This window comes from Hemitrygon akajei, chromosome 14 (genome assembly GCF_048418815.1).
Source record: "Hemitrygon akajei chromosome 14, sHemAka1.3, whole genome shotgun sequence".
Classification (NCBI taxonomy): Eukaryota; Metazoa; Chordata; class Chondrichthyes; order Myliobatiformes; family Dasyatidae; genus Hemitrygon; species Hemitrygon akajei.
In genome coordinates, this window is record NC_133137.1 from 9,946,843 (window position 1) to 9,962,484 (window position 15,642).

The following is a 15,642-nucleotide window of genomic DNA, read 5'->3' on the forward strand; positions in this document are numbered from 1 at the left end:
GGAATATTCTGAATTTACCTAAATAAAATGCATCTGCAATAACATTTAAGAATGCTGATATAATTGCAGACAAAGCACCCCACTTAATCGACTTCCCATCTCCTAGTCTAAATAAATATTCCTTCCACAACTACAGTTCTACACAATACTCTGCAGTTATTCACTTAGGCTACTCTGATAGAACCTGTTACCTTGTGGTGAACTACATATACCTGTCTGGACACGCCCCCTGCTGACTGCTCCTGTGGCTCCTCCCACAGACCCCTGTATAAAGGCGATTGAGGTCTGAGCCCGGCCTCTCTGTCTCCAGGATGTAGTATGGTGGTCAACCACTGCTTGTTCCTTCTTCCAGTCAATAAGAGCCGATATCTCGCCTTTACGTCTCAGAGTGAGTTATTGATGGTGCATCATACCTATGACCTCTATCACTAAATAAGAAAAGGGCAGAGGTACACGGAAATATCACCATCAGCAAATTTCCTTCCACGTCCCAATTTTAAATCTAAATCCTGAATTCCCTATCCTAAAACAGAATACCTTCACCTGAAGGGCTGCAGCTTTTTAAAGAGACACAAGAGGGACTCCAGATGCTGGAAATCTAGAGCAATACACAAAATACTCATTTAAGTCCTGATGAAGGGTCTCGGCCCAAAACATCGACTGTTATTCCCATCCATAAATGCCACTCCTCCAGCACATTGTGTGTACAGCTTTTTAATATTGTTCAGCACCAACTCCTCAAGAGCAATTTGGTATTAGCAGATAGTGCAGGCCCATATATTGAAAAAGTATAATAAAAGAAGATGGAAGTCCTGTGGGATCGTTCTTTCAATTACTGAGTAGTAGTAGGCCATTACACAACTAACAAGAGAGGAACCACAAACATCCCCATCTTTTAGATGTTAGTTTTCACTGTAGGTACAGAGCTACTATAACCTAATTGAATTGTAGAGCGTATTAGAGAGTTGAAAGTTCATCTCCCGTGCTTATTTCCCCAAATGATCCACCATTTGAACTGAAAGTGCTGTGGACAACTAGCGGGCTGGCTAACATCTGTTGAAAAAGAATCAGGGCTGAATTTTCAAGTCAAAAACTTTTTTATCAGAATAATGAATCATTAATTCTCCCTCTCTTTAAGATGTTACCTAACCAATTGAGTGTCCACACCAATTTTTTATTTAAAATTTTCAGCAAATCTGTTTTTTTCCCCCCATTTACAAACCCTGATATTGTGCCTTCAAACCTCCAAAAGTCATTATCCACTCTTCTAGTTTCACTGAAAACTTAACGGTTCTAGAAAGGCCACTTCACTTCTTTAGCAGCTTGTTTCTGAGTATTTAATCAAAAATTAAATTGCAACTCCTCAAGATAAACATACTATTCAGTTCACTGAGTGACAATATAATTTGGCAAATAATTAGTAATACTATGATTAGCTGTACACTTTTAGTCATAGCAGCCTGGAAATTATACTGAGGGATATCTTAATTAACAGTCATCGACCAATTGTGTAAAGTTCTATTGTTTCACATTTTATAGATTGAAATTAGTCAAAGTAATAGTGCATGGTATAATTTCATTTAAAATCATTCCCTTTGTATTTGCTTTTCCTGGATGAAAGCATGAAGAACACTCAGAACAAGAAGTAATCATTTAGTTCATTAGGTCCTTTACCTTCCAAAAGATCATTTTGCATTCACATACATTTATAGGTCTTTATCTGCATTCTCTTCTTCTTTGTTTTTGCTTTTTGAAACTGTGTCTTTTTCCCCCATCCTCTGCCTCCACATCCCATTATTTTCTACGCTTTTGTTTTTTTTTTAAGATGTTTAGTTTTTGTTCTTTTTAGTGTGAAGACATCTTAGATAAAAGTTGACAGGTACTTAAGTTCTAATGACTGAAGATTAATAACCAGGGTATACGCATTTAAGATGACTAACAGAAGAGTTAGAAATGGCATGTGGACAATATTACGTGCTGCATGTTTAAAATTTTGAATATACCACGTCAAGGGTTGGTGAGTCAACAGAAGCCATGAGAAGGTAATTGGTTAAATATCAGTAAGAGAACAAATTCGGGAATTTAATGAAAAAGTGGATTCCATGGAACTAAAAAAATACTGCTGGCGGAACTCATGTGTGGAGACTAAGATGTAATCGACCTTTTGGGTCAAGACCATGCATCAGGATTCCATTACAAACACGAGAAAATCTGCAGATGCCGGAAATCCAAATCAGCACACAAAATTGCTGGAGGAACTGGAGTAGGTACAGAGATGTCAGGGGTAAGTTTTTTTTTTACGCAGAGAGTTGTGAGTGCGTGGAATGGGCTGCCGGCAAAGGTGGTGGAGGCAGATATGACAGGGTCTTTTAAGAGATTCTTGGCTAGGTACATGAAGCTTAGAAAAATAGGGGGCTCGGTAATTTCTGAAGTAAGTACATGTTCGGCACAGCATTGTGGGCTGAAGGGCCTGTATTGTGCTGTAGGTTTTCTATATTTCTAACTCAGCAGGTCAGGCAGTATCTATGGAAAAGAGTATACAGTCGACGTTCCAGGCCAAGATACTTCATCAAGACTGGAAAAAAGGTCAGGGAAAGATGGGGGGAGGGGAGGAAGAAGTACAAGGAGGTGAAAGGTGAAACCGAGAAAGGGGGAGGGGGTGAAGTAACGAGCTTGAAAGTTGATTGGTGAAAGAGATAAAGGGCTGGAGAAGGGGGAATCTAATACACCCCACTTTGCATTGAAGCACCTAGACAACTGGAAGACACAAAGTCAACTGGCTGCCATTCAGGGCTCCAAACAATCCTTCCAGACGAGGCAACAGTTCCTGCTGATTGGACAGTAGCTAATGTTGTCCCACTTTTCACGAAAGGAGGGAGAGAGAAAACAGGGAATTATAGACCGGTTAGCCTGATGTCAGTGGTGGGAAAGATGCTGGAGTCAATTATAAAAGAGGAAATTACGACACATTTAGATAGCAGTAGAAGGATCAGTCCGAGTCAGCATGGATTTATGAAGGGAAAATCATGCTTGACTAATCTTCTGGAGTTTTTTGAGGATGTAACTATGAAAATGGACAAGGGAGAGCCAGTGGATGTAGTGTACCTGGACTTTCAGAAAGCTTTTGATAAAGTCCCACATAGGAGATTAGTGGGCAAAATTAGGGCACATGGTATTGGGGGCAGAGTACTGACATGGATTGAAAATTGGCTGGCTGACAGGAAACAAAGAGTAGTGATTAACGGGTCCCTTTCGGAATGGCAGGCTGTGACCAGTGGGGTACCGCGAGGTTCAGTGCTGGGACCGCAGCTGTTTACAATATACATTAATGATTTAGATGAAGGGATTAAAAGTAACATTAGCAAATTTGCTGATGACACAAAGCTGGGTGGCAGTGTGAAATGTCAGGAGGATGTTATGAGAATGCAGGGTGACTTGGACAGGTTGGGTGAGTGGGCAAATGTATGGCAGATGCAGTTTAATGTGGATAAATGTGAGGTTATCCACTTTGGTGGCAAGAACAGGAAGGCAGATTACTATCTAAATGGAGTCAAGTTAGGAAAAGGGGAAGTACAACGAAATCTAGGTGTTCTTGTACATCAGTCAATGAAAGCAAGCATGCAGGTACAGCAGGCAGTGAAGAAAGCTAATGGCATGCTGGCTTTTTTAACAAGAGGAATTGAGTATAGGAGTAAAGAGGTCCTTCTGCAGCTGTACAGGGCCCTGGTGAGACCCCACCTGGAGTATTGTGTGCAGTTTTGGTCTCCAAATTTGAGGAAAGACATTCTTGCTATTGAGGGAGTGCAGCGTAGGTTCACAAGGTTAATTCCCGGAATGGCGGGACTGTCATATGTTGAAAGATTAGAGCGACTGGGCTTGTATACACTGGAATTTAGAAGGATGAGAGGGGATCTGATTGAAACATATAAGATTATTAAGGGATTGGACACACTAGAGGCAGGAAGCATGCTCCCGTTGATGGGTGAGTCCAGAACTAGAGGCCACAGTTTAAGAATAAGGCGTAGGCCATTTAGAACAGAGATGCGGAAAAACTTTTTCACCCAGAGAGTGGTGGATATGTGGAATGCTCTGCCCCAGAAGGCAGTGGAGGCCAAGTCTCTAGATGCATTCAAGAGAGAGTTAGTTAGAGCTCTTATAGATAGCGGGGTCAAGGGATATGGGGAGAGGGCAGGAATGGGGTACTGATTGTGTATGATCAGCCATGATCACAGTGAATGGCGGTGCTGGCTAGAAGGGCCGAATGGCCTACTCCTGCACCTACTGTCTATTGTCTATTAACTCCTCACTTCTGAGTCTGTTGGGGTCATCTACTGTATTCAGTGCTCCTGGTGTGGCTTCCTGTATATCAGTGAGACTCGACGTAGATTGGGAGACTGCTTCGCCGAGCACCTATGCTCTGACTGCCAGAAAAAGCTGGATCTCCCAGTGGCAACCCATTTCCAGTCTACTTCCCGTTCCCATTCCAACATGTCAGTCCTTGGCCTCCTCTACTGCAGTGATGAGGCTGCACTCAGGTTGGAGAAGCAACACCTTATAACCATTTGGTTAGCCTCCAACCTGATGGCATGAATATCAATTTCTTGAAATTCCAGTAATTGCCCCCCTCCCCTTCACCAGTCTCCATTCCCGTTTCCCTCTCTCACCTTATCTGCTTACCTTCCCATCACCTCCCTCTGGTACTCCTCCCCCTTCCCTTTCTTAAATGGCCTGCTGAGTTGCTCCAGCATTTTATATGTGTCGATCAGGATTCTATTGACTGACTGGTCTCCGCCTGTGCTGCACTACCATGTGACTACACGACTTTGCAGCTCCAACTGGTGTCTTGCTTTGACAGTAAATGGGTTAAGGGTCTTATTGAATCTGGAACAGCAGACCATTTTACAGTCACACAAAACTGGGACTGTTTGCTTGTGCTTAGAAACAAGGGTGAATTTAGATTAGACTCGGATTTAGACATGAGTGATTAAAAAGCAACATTCTAGAAAAACAGTTAAACTAAATGTTTTAAAAGGGTACACTGCTTTAAAAAATGCCTAGATTTTAATACCTTTTTGGAATTGATTAGCATGTGGAGGCAGGCTCATGTTTATTGATCAGCATTCTAGAATGCTAAATGTTTGTTGTCTACAACTGTACGACTTGATACACTGACTGTCTCCAGCATAGAACCAAAGCAAATATGTCACACAGAAGGGGGCCCTGTCAGAGCCAGCAAAACTTCAATTAGTTGGCTTTTCAGAATTCTTTCGCACTGTCCATTCATTTTGGATTTACACACGTGTGATTTAAAAACAGAAATAGGTGTTAACTTATCACAGCAATTAAACGGTTTAATATGATTGACTTAGTATCTATGTTAAAATTGTGCTGACTAGATTGGTAATGACGCAGGATGAATTGTAAAATAATAGTGACTCTAATGCCACTTTATTTAACATATTTATGCTTACATGTTATACCGATATCAGGCAAGGGACAGGCATGCACTTAAAACTTAAAAATGCAAGATTGCTTCTTTCCATTGTATTGGTCCAGTATTAAATTCACAAAAATGACACTATAAGGTCTTACTTATTATTTAAATATATTGCATGAGTTGACGTTGTATTTACATAATAGCTGGAAACCAAAACTCACCGCAGAACATCAAATCAGCCAGTTCAGTACATGCAACCTTTGAATTGCTTCATAAATATTAATAAGAACCACTCTGGCACTAAAGAAAATAATTATTATAAGCCTGGAACTTATTCTTATGGATTTTAATTGTTGGAGATTGATAAGAGATTTTATTTTAATTTTTCCTTTCCATGCTTTCATCCTCTTTCCAAATTCAAATTTTTTTGCCCTCTCTTTTTACCTTTTGATACTGAATTCAACTTTATGTTACACTTCCTTTACAGTTCTAGTACTGTTATCTTCACAGACTTTCAAGCCGACTGACTGCCTTTTTATTACACTCAGTATCCATCACTACTCTGTATATTCAGCAAGGTTAATATATTAAAACAATATGCCTAAACTAACAACTTGTACTTTAAAATTCACTTTTTTTTAAAATCGAGTCCAATATTTTCCAGTCACAACTATCAGGAATTTAACATGAAGTGCTTGTCATTGTTTGAATAGTACTTGCTAATCTGGAGTCTATTTTGCTGAAAAGAATCCTAACATGTTTAGATCTATTTTCACTGAACTATTTGCTTTCACAATCAATATAGATACTGGAAGACGTATATAAAATCAATTTTATCTTAAAATATGTTTATTTTAAGAGTGAAACCAGCTATTAATCAAAACAAGCTTCACAAAGATTTAACAATTAATTAAGAATGTTTAACTTACTTTGGGGTGTGCGTTTCTTCCACCCTGTTTCCTAGCTGGAACTCATGTGATTTACTTCGGTGTAGTGATGTGAATCCAGGGATGAGGTGAATCAATTTGCGAGAAGTTGGAGGAGGAGTTCCAGGAGGTTTCAATTTGTTCCTTCTCCTCACAGGTGGCGTTCCTGGAGGTGTCATTGTTGTCACTATGGGAGGGGTTCGAGGAGGGGTATGAACAGGATGGCGCTGCCGTGGAGATGGTGGCAGAGAACTTGGCCCACTCTCAAATGTAGGATAAAGTCCAATAGGATCTCCAATGGTCAATCTGTCTGTGTAAGTACAATTGGTTCCTAGCACAGGCACTGAATGGAAGTCTTGCTGCATGAACTTTGATGATATCTTGGGGCTCAATGTGATATTGCATCCGGGCCACATGACTGGCTCTGCTTGGCTGACGGGAGTATTCTCTTTCCCAGTTTCTGTTGTAGGCCATTGGATAACCCAGTCCTGGCTGGAATGGCTACTCCCTGCATTTCAAAAACACAAGACATTATTAAGTCCATTAAAAGCGAAAACAATTTTGTTATAAGCTTCAAAAGATGGTTAACTATGTTGCAATTGGCCTCAACCATTTTTCTTAGTAAAAGGAAGTCATTAGTTTAACTTCAATTGAATCAGAAATAGATTTTATCTAATAATCAGGGACATTTATTGTATTTATTTTATGTTAACTATTGGTCAGAGATGAGATTTGGCATTTCAATAATTAATAATATTAAATCATAATGGTTTTTGCTTTATCTTTACATGATTTTGAATGTTTGAAATATTCTCAGTCATTCCAAGGTAGTTCAGCAGCTACTAAGCCGAGATGCTCAGCATCAAAGGCAAATCTAAGACATTAATGTAATTTTCAGGAGAAAGGTGTGCTGTTTTCAGCACAAGGACTTGTAGAACAGCTAGCTTCAAGTACCTGAGGCAGGCCAGACTGAATCATTCAACAAGCCTATTGTGCACTGTAGATGGAGTTACATTAACATATCAAAACATTCCAAGGCTATTCACAGGAACATCATCCCTAGTATACTCAGGTGGATAAGAATTCAAGGGGCTTTGACCGACACATGGAAGAGAATAGGTTACAAGGCAATAAACGTGGGGATTGAGAGAGATGGGATGCTCTGATAGCCAACATAGACTCAAAGAGCAAACACGAGGAAATCTGCAGATGCTGGAAATTCAAACAACACACACAAAATGCTGGTGGAACACAGCAGGTCAGGCAGCATCTATAAGGAGAAGCACTGTTGATGTCTCGGCCCGAAACGTCGACAGTGCTTCTCCTTATAGATGCTGCCTGGCCTGCTGTGTTCCACCAGCATTTTGTGTGTGTTGATAGACCCAAAGATCTCCTTCTCTGCTTCACTACAATGCACCAACTTTCCTTCTAGGGAAAAGGTAGAGTAACCAATGTTAGACTTCCCTAGAGTGCAAAATAAAAACTTAAGTCGAAGCAGGAAAGGGAATGTATCGCAGCCATCAAATGAATAGAATGGGAATCAAGCAGAAAGATCAGAGAGGATGTAAACAACAGGGTAAAGAGAACCATAAAAAGGAAAAGATGGTGCATTCTACATTCATTGGGAACTAAGCAGCAGATTTACATGTGACGGCTGAGATCATTGCTTAAATGAAAACTTTTCATTTGCTTTTACCAAGGGGAAATAATGCTGCCAAATTAATAGGAAGAATGAAAGAGCATGTTTCTGACTGCAGTAAAGTATCTGGAAAGGGTATGTCTTCTGAAGTTAACATGTAATTGTATATCCATCAGAAGCAACCCATCCAGTTGAAACTGCAGATTTATTAACCTTCCAAATCCACAATAGAGATTGGGGTGATACTAGACTACTGGATCCCTACTCAAAAGGGATATAAAGATGAATTAAGTATCAACAAGCCAGTCAATTTAAGCACAACAAAGGTAAAGATTCTAGAAAAATAATGATCATTTGACCTGCAGAAATTAACAAAGGAAAGCCTGTGCTCATTTTTGAAGGCAAATTGTGCTCAACTAACTGTATTTTTTAAGACAAAGGTTGATGAAGGTAATGCAGTTCATGCTGTTTACAGTGGATTTTCAAAGGCATTCTATAAAGTGAGTGACATAATGAACATGTCTGTAAAACTGAAGCCCATACAATAAAAAGAGTCGTGCCACAAGATACAGAACTGGCAGAGAGACAGAAAACAGAATTATTATGGATAATCTAATCATGCAAACACTATGACCCAAAAAAGACATCAGCACCTATACTTTATCAGAAAACAATGGAAATTCGGTATGTCCCTAAAGACCCTCGCCAATATTTATCAATGCTGCAAAGAGATCATCTTATCTGAATCCATCACAGCTTGGAATGGTAACTGCTCTGACCAAGACAACAGGAAATTGCCCAGACTATCATAAAAATCAGCCTCCACTCCGTTGGCTCTACTTACACTTCCTACTTGACAGATAGACCTCAGTATGTGCGGTTGGGAGACTGTAGGTCTGACACGGTGGTCAGCAGCACAGGAGCGCCGCAGGGAACCGTACTCTCTCCGGTCCTGTTCACCCTGTACACATCAGACTTCCAATATAACTCGGAGTCCTGCCATGTGCAGAAGTTCGCTGATGACACGGCCATAGTGGGGTGTGTCAGGAATGGACAGGAGGAGGAGTATAGGAAACTGATACAGGACTTTGTGATATGGTGCAACTCAAACTACCTGCGTCTCAATATCACCAAGACCAAGGAGATGGTGGTGGACTTTAGGAGATCTAGGTCACATATGGAGCCAGTAATCATTAATGGAGAATGTGTGGAGCAGGTTAAGACCTACAAGTATCTGGGAGTACAGTTAGACGAGAAGCTAGACTGGACTGCCAACACAGATGCCTTGTGCAGGAAGGCACAGAGTCGACTGTACTTCCTAAGAAGGTTGGCGTCATTCAATGTCTGTAGTGTGATGCTGAAGATGTTCTATAGGTCAGTTGTGGAGAGCACCCTCTTCTTTGTGGTGGCGTGTTGGGGAGGAAGCATTAAGAAGAGGGACGCCTCACGTCTTAATAAGCTGGTAAGGAAGGCGGGCTCTGTCGTGGGCAAAGTACTGGAGAGTTTAACATCGGTAGCTGAGCGAAGGGCGCTGAGTAGGCTACGATCAATTATGGAAAACTCTGAACATCCTCTACATAGCACCATCCAGAGACAGAGAAGCAGTTTCAGCGACAGGTTACTATCGATGCAATGCTCCTCAGACAGGATGAAGAGGTCAATACTCCCCAATGCCATTAGGCTTTACAATTCTACCGCCAGGACTTAAGAACTTTTTTTTAAAAGCTATTATTAATGCTTTTTGAGATAGTGATTTAGATGCATATCATATTTTTTACTGAGTTAAGTATTGTATGTAATTAGTTTTGCTACAACAAGTGTATGGGACATTGGAAAAAAGTTGAATTTCCCCATGGGGATGAATAAAGTATCTATCTATCTATCTATCTATCTACTGTCTCAGCAAAGTAGCCAACATAATCCAAGACCCTCCAGCCTGGTCATTCTCTCTTCTCACTACTTTCCATCAGGATGAAGATAGAAGAGCTTGAATATTCCACCAGGCTCGAGGATAGCGACTATCAGGCATTTAGATGACTCTCCAATAGACCTCTTATATAATAAAGATGAACTCTTGATCTTTAACCTATCTATTATGACCCTTGCAACTCATATATCTACTGGCACTTTACTTTCTCTGTATATATTCTACATTCTGCTAATGCTTTTCCTATTGTACCAATTCAATATACTTACGTCTGAAATGATTTGTCTGGATGGCATGTAAAACAAAGGTTTTCACTGCATTTTAGTACAATGATAAACCAATTATAGTCGAAGTTATGGCTGAAGGAAGTTACACACTGGCATTCTCCTAGGATTGGTACAATGACCACAACTTTACTTGTAAAACATAATTGGCACAGATTCCTGCACCAAGCACTGACATTTGTCAGCTTAACAGCTGGTAAATGTTGGGACTTCTATTCAAACACCAGAGCACCAAATTTACTGGTTGAGTCCTTCCACAATTTCCCAGCTAAACACTACTGTGGAACTCCCCTTAGGCACGAAGGTCATTACTTTGGGGAATCTGGTCTTGGATTATTTAACTTTAACCATTTTGATTGATTTTCAATTATTGATTTATTCTAATTTTAGCTAATTTTCAATGCTTCTGATTGACAGGGACAGTCAGAAACATTGAAAAACTTTGACTATGTAATCTGTAATGAGGGTTTTACCATCAGTAAGTACTTTCCTAATGGCAACTGCAGGGTTTGTTCAAGTTCACCTACAACTCTTCCTTGCTGTTTTTAGGGCTTTGACACTTGTCTCAAATACCATCTAGGTCAGTAAGTCAATCTCTGGATCAAAGACGTTAAGTTCAAGGGAATGGAGAATGGGGGATAGGGGCAGTGGGTCTGAACCGGGTAATAGCTGGCCCTGAACTTGAGTGTTCAGGACACAGATTGCAAATGATACAAATCTTGTAAGTGCAGTAGACAGCAAGTTGGAAAATAAAATTTCAAAGGGAGATAGATGGGGTAGAAGAATGGATGACCATATACCAGATCAAACTTAAGCAATAAAGTGTTCACTCAAATTTCTACAGGATTCATAGAATCAGTCAGCAAAGAAACTGGCCCAACTCTACTTTCAACTAACTCTGCTGCAGACAGTACCAAGCCCACGTGCGAAAGGCAGAAGGTTGGGCATGGGGCTGGCGATCCCATCCCGCGAAAGCCCAGAGCAACAGAAACACCAATGCTTCATCCCTGGGAAAGGAAGGATCTTCAATGGGCAACTTGAAAGACTGGCCCAGGACAGAGCAGTCTGGCCAGCTGCTGCCCCAGTAGGGGTGATGGGCTTAAATAAGTAAGTCTACTTTCAACTGAAATCACATTATCCTGCTTTAGGCCCCTATTCCCCTGTGTCTTACCTAGCAAAGTGCCTTTACAAATATCTTACAACTGTGATCACTGGATCGTCCTCTGGCAGCTTATTCCAGAAGTCCACCACCCTCTGTGAGAGAAACTTAGCCCTCAGATCTCCTTTAAATTTCGCTCACCTAGTTTTAAACTTCCCTAACCTGGGAAAAAGACCATCTCTGACTATCCATCATAATTTTATGTAACTCTAAAAGATCATCCCTCAACTTCTTTTATTCCAGTGTGAATTAACCCAGTCTCTATTTCTGCCATATTCTTCGAATTGTACACAATACTCCAAATGCGCTCTCACCATTATTTTAGACAAATGCAGCATGATGCCTCAACTATTATATTCAATACCCTGGCAAGGTAATAGTACAAGAAGAATACAGGAAGGAAAAGCTAAATAAATTTTACAGTTCCCAATAAACGGGCAGGCGAGGGAAAAGAGCAATTTGGATGTGTACATGCACTAATTGTGGATGGTGACATGACAGTTTGAGAACTAAATATAATAGTACATGGGATCCTGAACATTATCAATAGGGATGCAGACTATAAAACCAAGGTTATGTTGAACTGTATAACAGTGGTTTGGCTAAAACTCTGATGCTGTGCCCTGTCCAGGTCACTGGATGACAGGATGCTTGGGAAGACCAGAGAGAGGATACAGTTAAGTTACAGTTTCAGTCTTTGTAATATGTATCTATTGAATAGTTGCAGCATTCTGTTTTAATTTCAGATTTTCAGCAGGTGCTGCATTTTATTCTTGTAATAATATTTATATTGGAATTTTTGCCTGGGAGTATAAGCATTTCTGAACAATAGTGAAGAGCCTTTGCAGGACCAAAATAAGGAAGGTAAAAGCTGAGTAAGATGTGGAAAATTAAATCTTAAGCAAGAAACAAAATACCAAAAATTATTACACATTGGCAACTATGTTCAAGATGAATTGATCTGAAAGAAATGACTTTTCAGATACCTTACAAAAAAACTGATGTCTTTAAAGTACACGCACAATTAGTAAGTTACCTGGAAAATTAACAGATTTGTACATGTCTAAAAGTTTCCACACTGGCTATAATTATTCCGTTCTGCTGATCCAGATACATCTGAACTAAGTAAAGATAATTTTATGAGCATTATTAGATAACAATAAGACAGGTTAGAAGAATTATTAAATTCTGTTTAACTGAAATCTGCCTCAGTAATATATGGTTAATCTTTACATGGACACTACTATTGATAGTTTATCAAGCAGCTATCAAGCAAGGCGATCTAGGTTCAGTTCCCACTGCTGTCTATAAGGAGTTTGCATGTTCTCCCCATGACCACAATGGTTTCCTCCGAGTACTCCAGTTTCCTCCCACATTCCAAAGAGGCAAGGGTTAATGAGTCACATGGGTGTAATTGGGTGGTGCAGGCTCATTGAGCTGGAAGGGCCTGTTGCCGTGCTGTAAAATGCATAAATATTCACCAGTAAGGTGGTCACTGCTGGTCAAGTTTTGTGCAGATTGCTCCCCTCCAGACCTCATTAAAGCCTTAGTGCAAACCTGGGTAAAGGAGCTGAAATGCAGAGGTGAAATGAGTGACTGCCTGGGACATCAAGGCAGCTACTTGATCAAATGTCATTTAATGGGCCAATGAGACAGCTGACCAGCTGCCACTGACCAGCATCATATCTCACTATAAAGAAGTGAGGTTCATAAAGTTGATATTTCAAATGAGCTCCTTCAACCCCATAACATTGCTGTAGGCATATCCTCAGGACAGTGAGCAAGATACAGATATACTTAGTGACTTAAAACATGGAATGTACAACAGAACAGCACCAGAACAGGCCCTTCGGCCCACAATGTTGTGCTGAACCAATCAAGTTATTAATCAAATGGCCAACTAAACTCATCCCTTCTGCCTACACAATGCCCAGTTCCCTCACATCCATGTGCCTATCTAAAAGTCTCTTAAAAGTCCCTAATACATCTGCCTGTTCCACCACCCAGGCAGTGCATTCCAGGCACCGTCTGTATAAAAAACTTGTCCTCACATCTCCTTTGATATTACCCCCACTCACCTTAAATGCCTACCTTTGGTCTCAAACATTTCAACCCTGGGAGAAAGATACTGACTATGCTACTCTTTCTATGCCTCTGATTATCTTACACACCTCTATTAGATCTCCCCTCAGATTCTGCCGCTCCACACAAACAACCATCAAAGTTTCTACAATGTTTAATTCCATTTGGAGGTCTTTGAATAGTAAAGCTTCCCATTCCTCCCCAATCAGTTGGCATTCTGGGACAAGCTGATGTGGAAATAATATTCACACCCCATGAGTCCCAGCTAATGAAGAGTAAGATCCTGTTAGTCATTAATGACTAGGAACTCAGTGACATGAGCCATATTAATATTGATGCAATGTGAGCAGAGTAGATATTCCATGGTGAATGACTCAGTTTCTGCCTCCTCATTGACAAATCAGGTGGATGAATGGTATCTCTCCACTTGCAGGGATAGGTGCAGCTCGTACAACATTAAAATAGATCAATACTGGCCAAAACTTAGCAGTCCAGTTCATTGAGAACACCATATCAAACACTCACTTCCTTCATCAATGGTCTACTATGGCTGCTATTATTGGTACCATCTAAAAAAGTACAGCATTTACTTACCTAGGCTCTTCCAGCACCATCTACTAAACCCTCAACCCCTACCACCTGGAGGATAAGGACAATTTGCAGATGGAATACCATTATCTTTCCAAGTTTCATAGTTCCCCTGAAATAAATTTGTGCAGGACCAGTTGCAATACAATGAGGAATACCCACATCAAACCTCCAGTATGTTTTGTATTCGTGTCACAAGTGTAGAATTCTGACAACTGGAGTTAGCCGATGTTCTCTATGGAACAACCTTTTACTGTAGCTGTCAACATTGTCTGATCCAATATCTCTTCTCCCTCCATGACTCATTCAGTACCTCTGTATCCATTTTTTTAAACAAAATGATCCATAAATGGATTTAAAAGAAACAAATATAATGATAAATATGATTCTAAATGAATTCTATGACGTTATCAACCTCCTGTCTTGCTTTATGTCTTAACCCACTTAAACAGGAAGATTTCACACTGTTTTTAGTTAATGTGCGAGAAGGGAAGCGGTTCCATCAGGAGAACATGCTGGGAACAATCCAATGCAATCAGAAGGCAGCAAGATCTTGAGCACAGGTCACTGTCCTCGGTTTCCAGCAGTGTAAGGGGTTTAGAAATTCCCTAGTGGTATCTGGATCTTTCATGTATCTGTTTTAATGAACATAAATTACCACAAAAAGCATTATTCTCTCTGCATTTTAATTCTCACAGACTCACAGCAGTCAAAATATGATACTGAAAGAATCACTTTATTAAATTTATCCTAACATCTTAATCAGAGGAATCACAAATAAATTGTAAAAGTGTTTGACATCCAAGTAAAAAGTGATAATCGGCAATATGCCTTTTACTGTTTTATCGATGAGGTTCCTGCATCAGACGTGTAAGTCTCACAGCTGCCTTACAACCATGGCAAGTGACATTGAACTAAGCTCAATAATCAGGTGCTCCCTAGACAGACACTCAACCAATTTATTTAGCAACAGTCAGACAAAATGTTTATTTGATCTGACGTTAAGTACGATCCCCAAGTGTCTCTTACTTATCTTCCCACCTTCCTATATGGCATGGCACAGCTCAAGCTTCCTCAACTCCAACTCTTGGGATTTTCTAATCCCAAGAAAACGTAAACTGTATCGGTATTCAATTGACGGCTGGGAAAAGATGACTAGTTGTGTTTCAAAAACTTACCCCGGCACTACAGCCCATATTAATGTTGCCTTACAATAGAAATTGTGAGTAGAAGTATCCATTTTATGCTATTACAAAGTTTGAAGGTAGGTTTTGTATGATCTGTTTAAGCAAACAATATCTGGTAAAGGGAAATTAAACGTCCACAGCAGATTTCAACTGTTAACATAACAGATAACATGAGGTTCTAACTCTAGTGAATACAGCTCTTTGATGACTAAATTATTTTACATAAATTTAGCTTTGAGCATGTATTCCATTTTTCTGTAATTTATTTTTTTATTGAAGTTCATCATCAAACAAACATTTCCATAAGATATATTTCAGACATTGTACATATATATCATATAATCATATATATCACAAATCTCCACAAAGTATTTACCTGAGGTATACACTTATAGAAAAGAGTGGAAAGAAAA

General features: G+C 40.0%; 1 protein-coding gene across 1 annotated transcript in view; it reads right to left on the minus strand.

Moving 5' to 3' along the window:
- ksr2 (kinase suppressor of ras 2) overlaps positions 1 to 15,642 on the minus strand; it is a 358,563-nt gene that overhangs the window by 226,183 nt on the left and 116,738 nt on the right. The window contains exon 4 of the mRNA XM_073065461.1: positions 6,367 to 6,871. Within this exon, the coding sequence (XP_072921562.1) occupies positions 6,367 to 6,871 (505 nt within the window). The remainder of the gene's footprint in view (positions 1 to 6,366; positions 6,872 to 15,642) is intronic.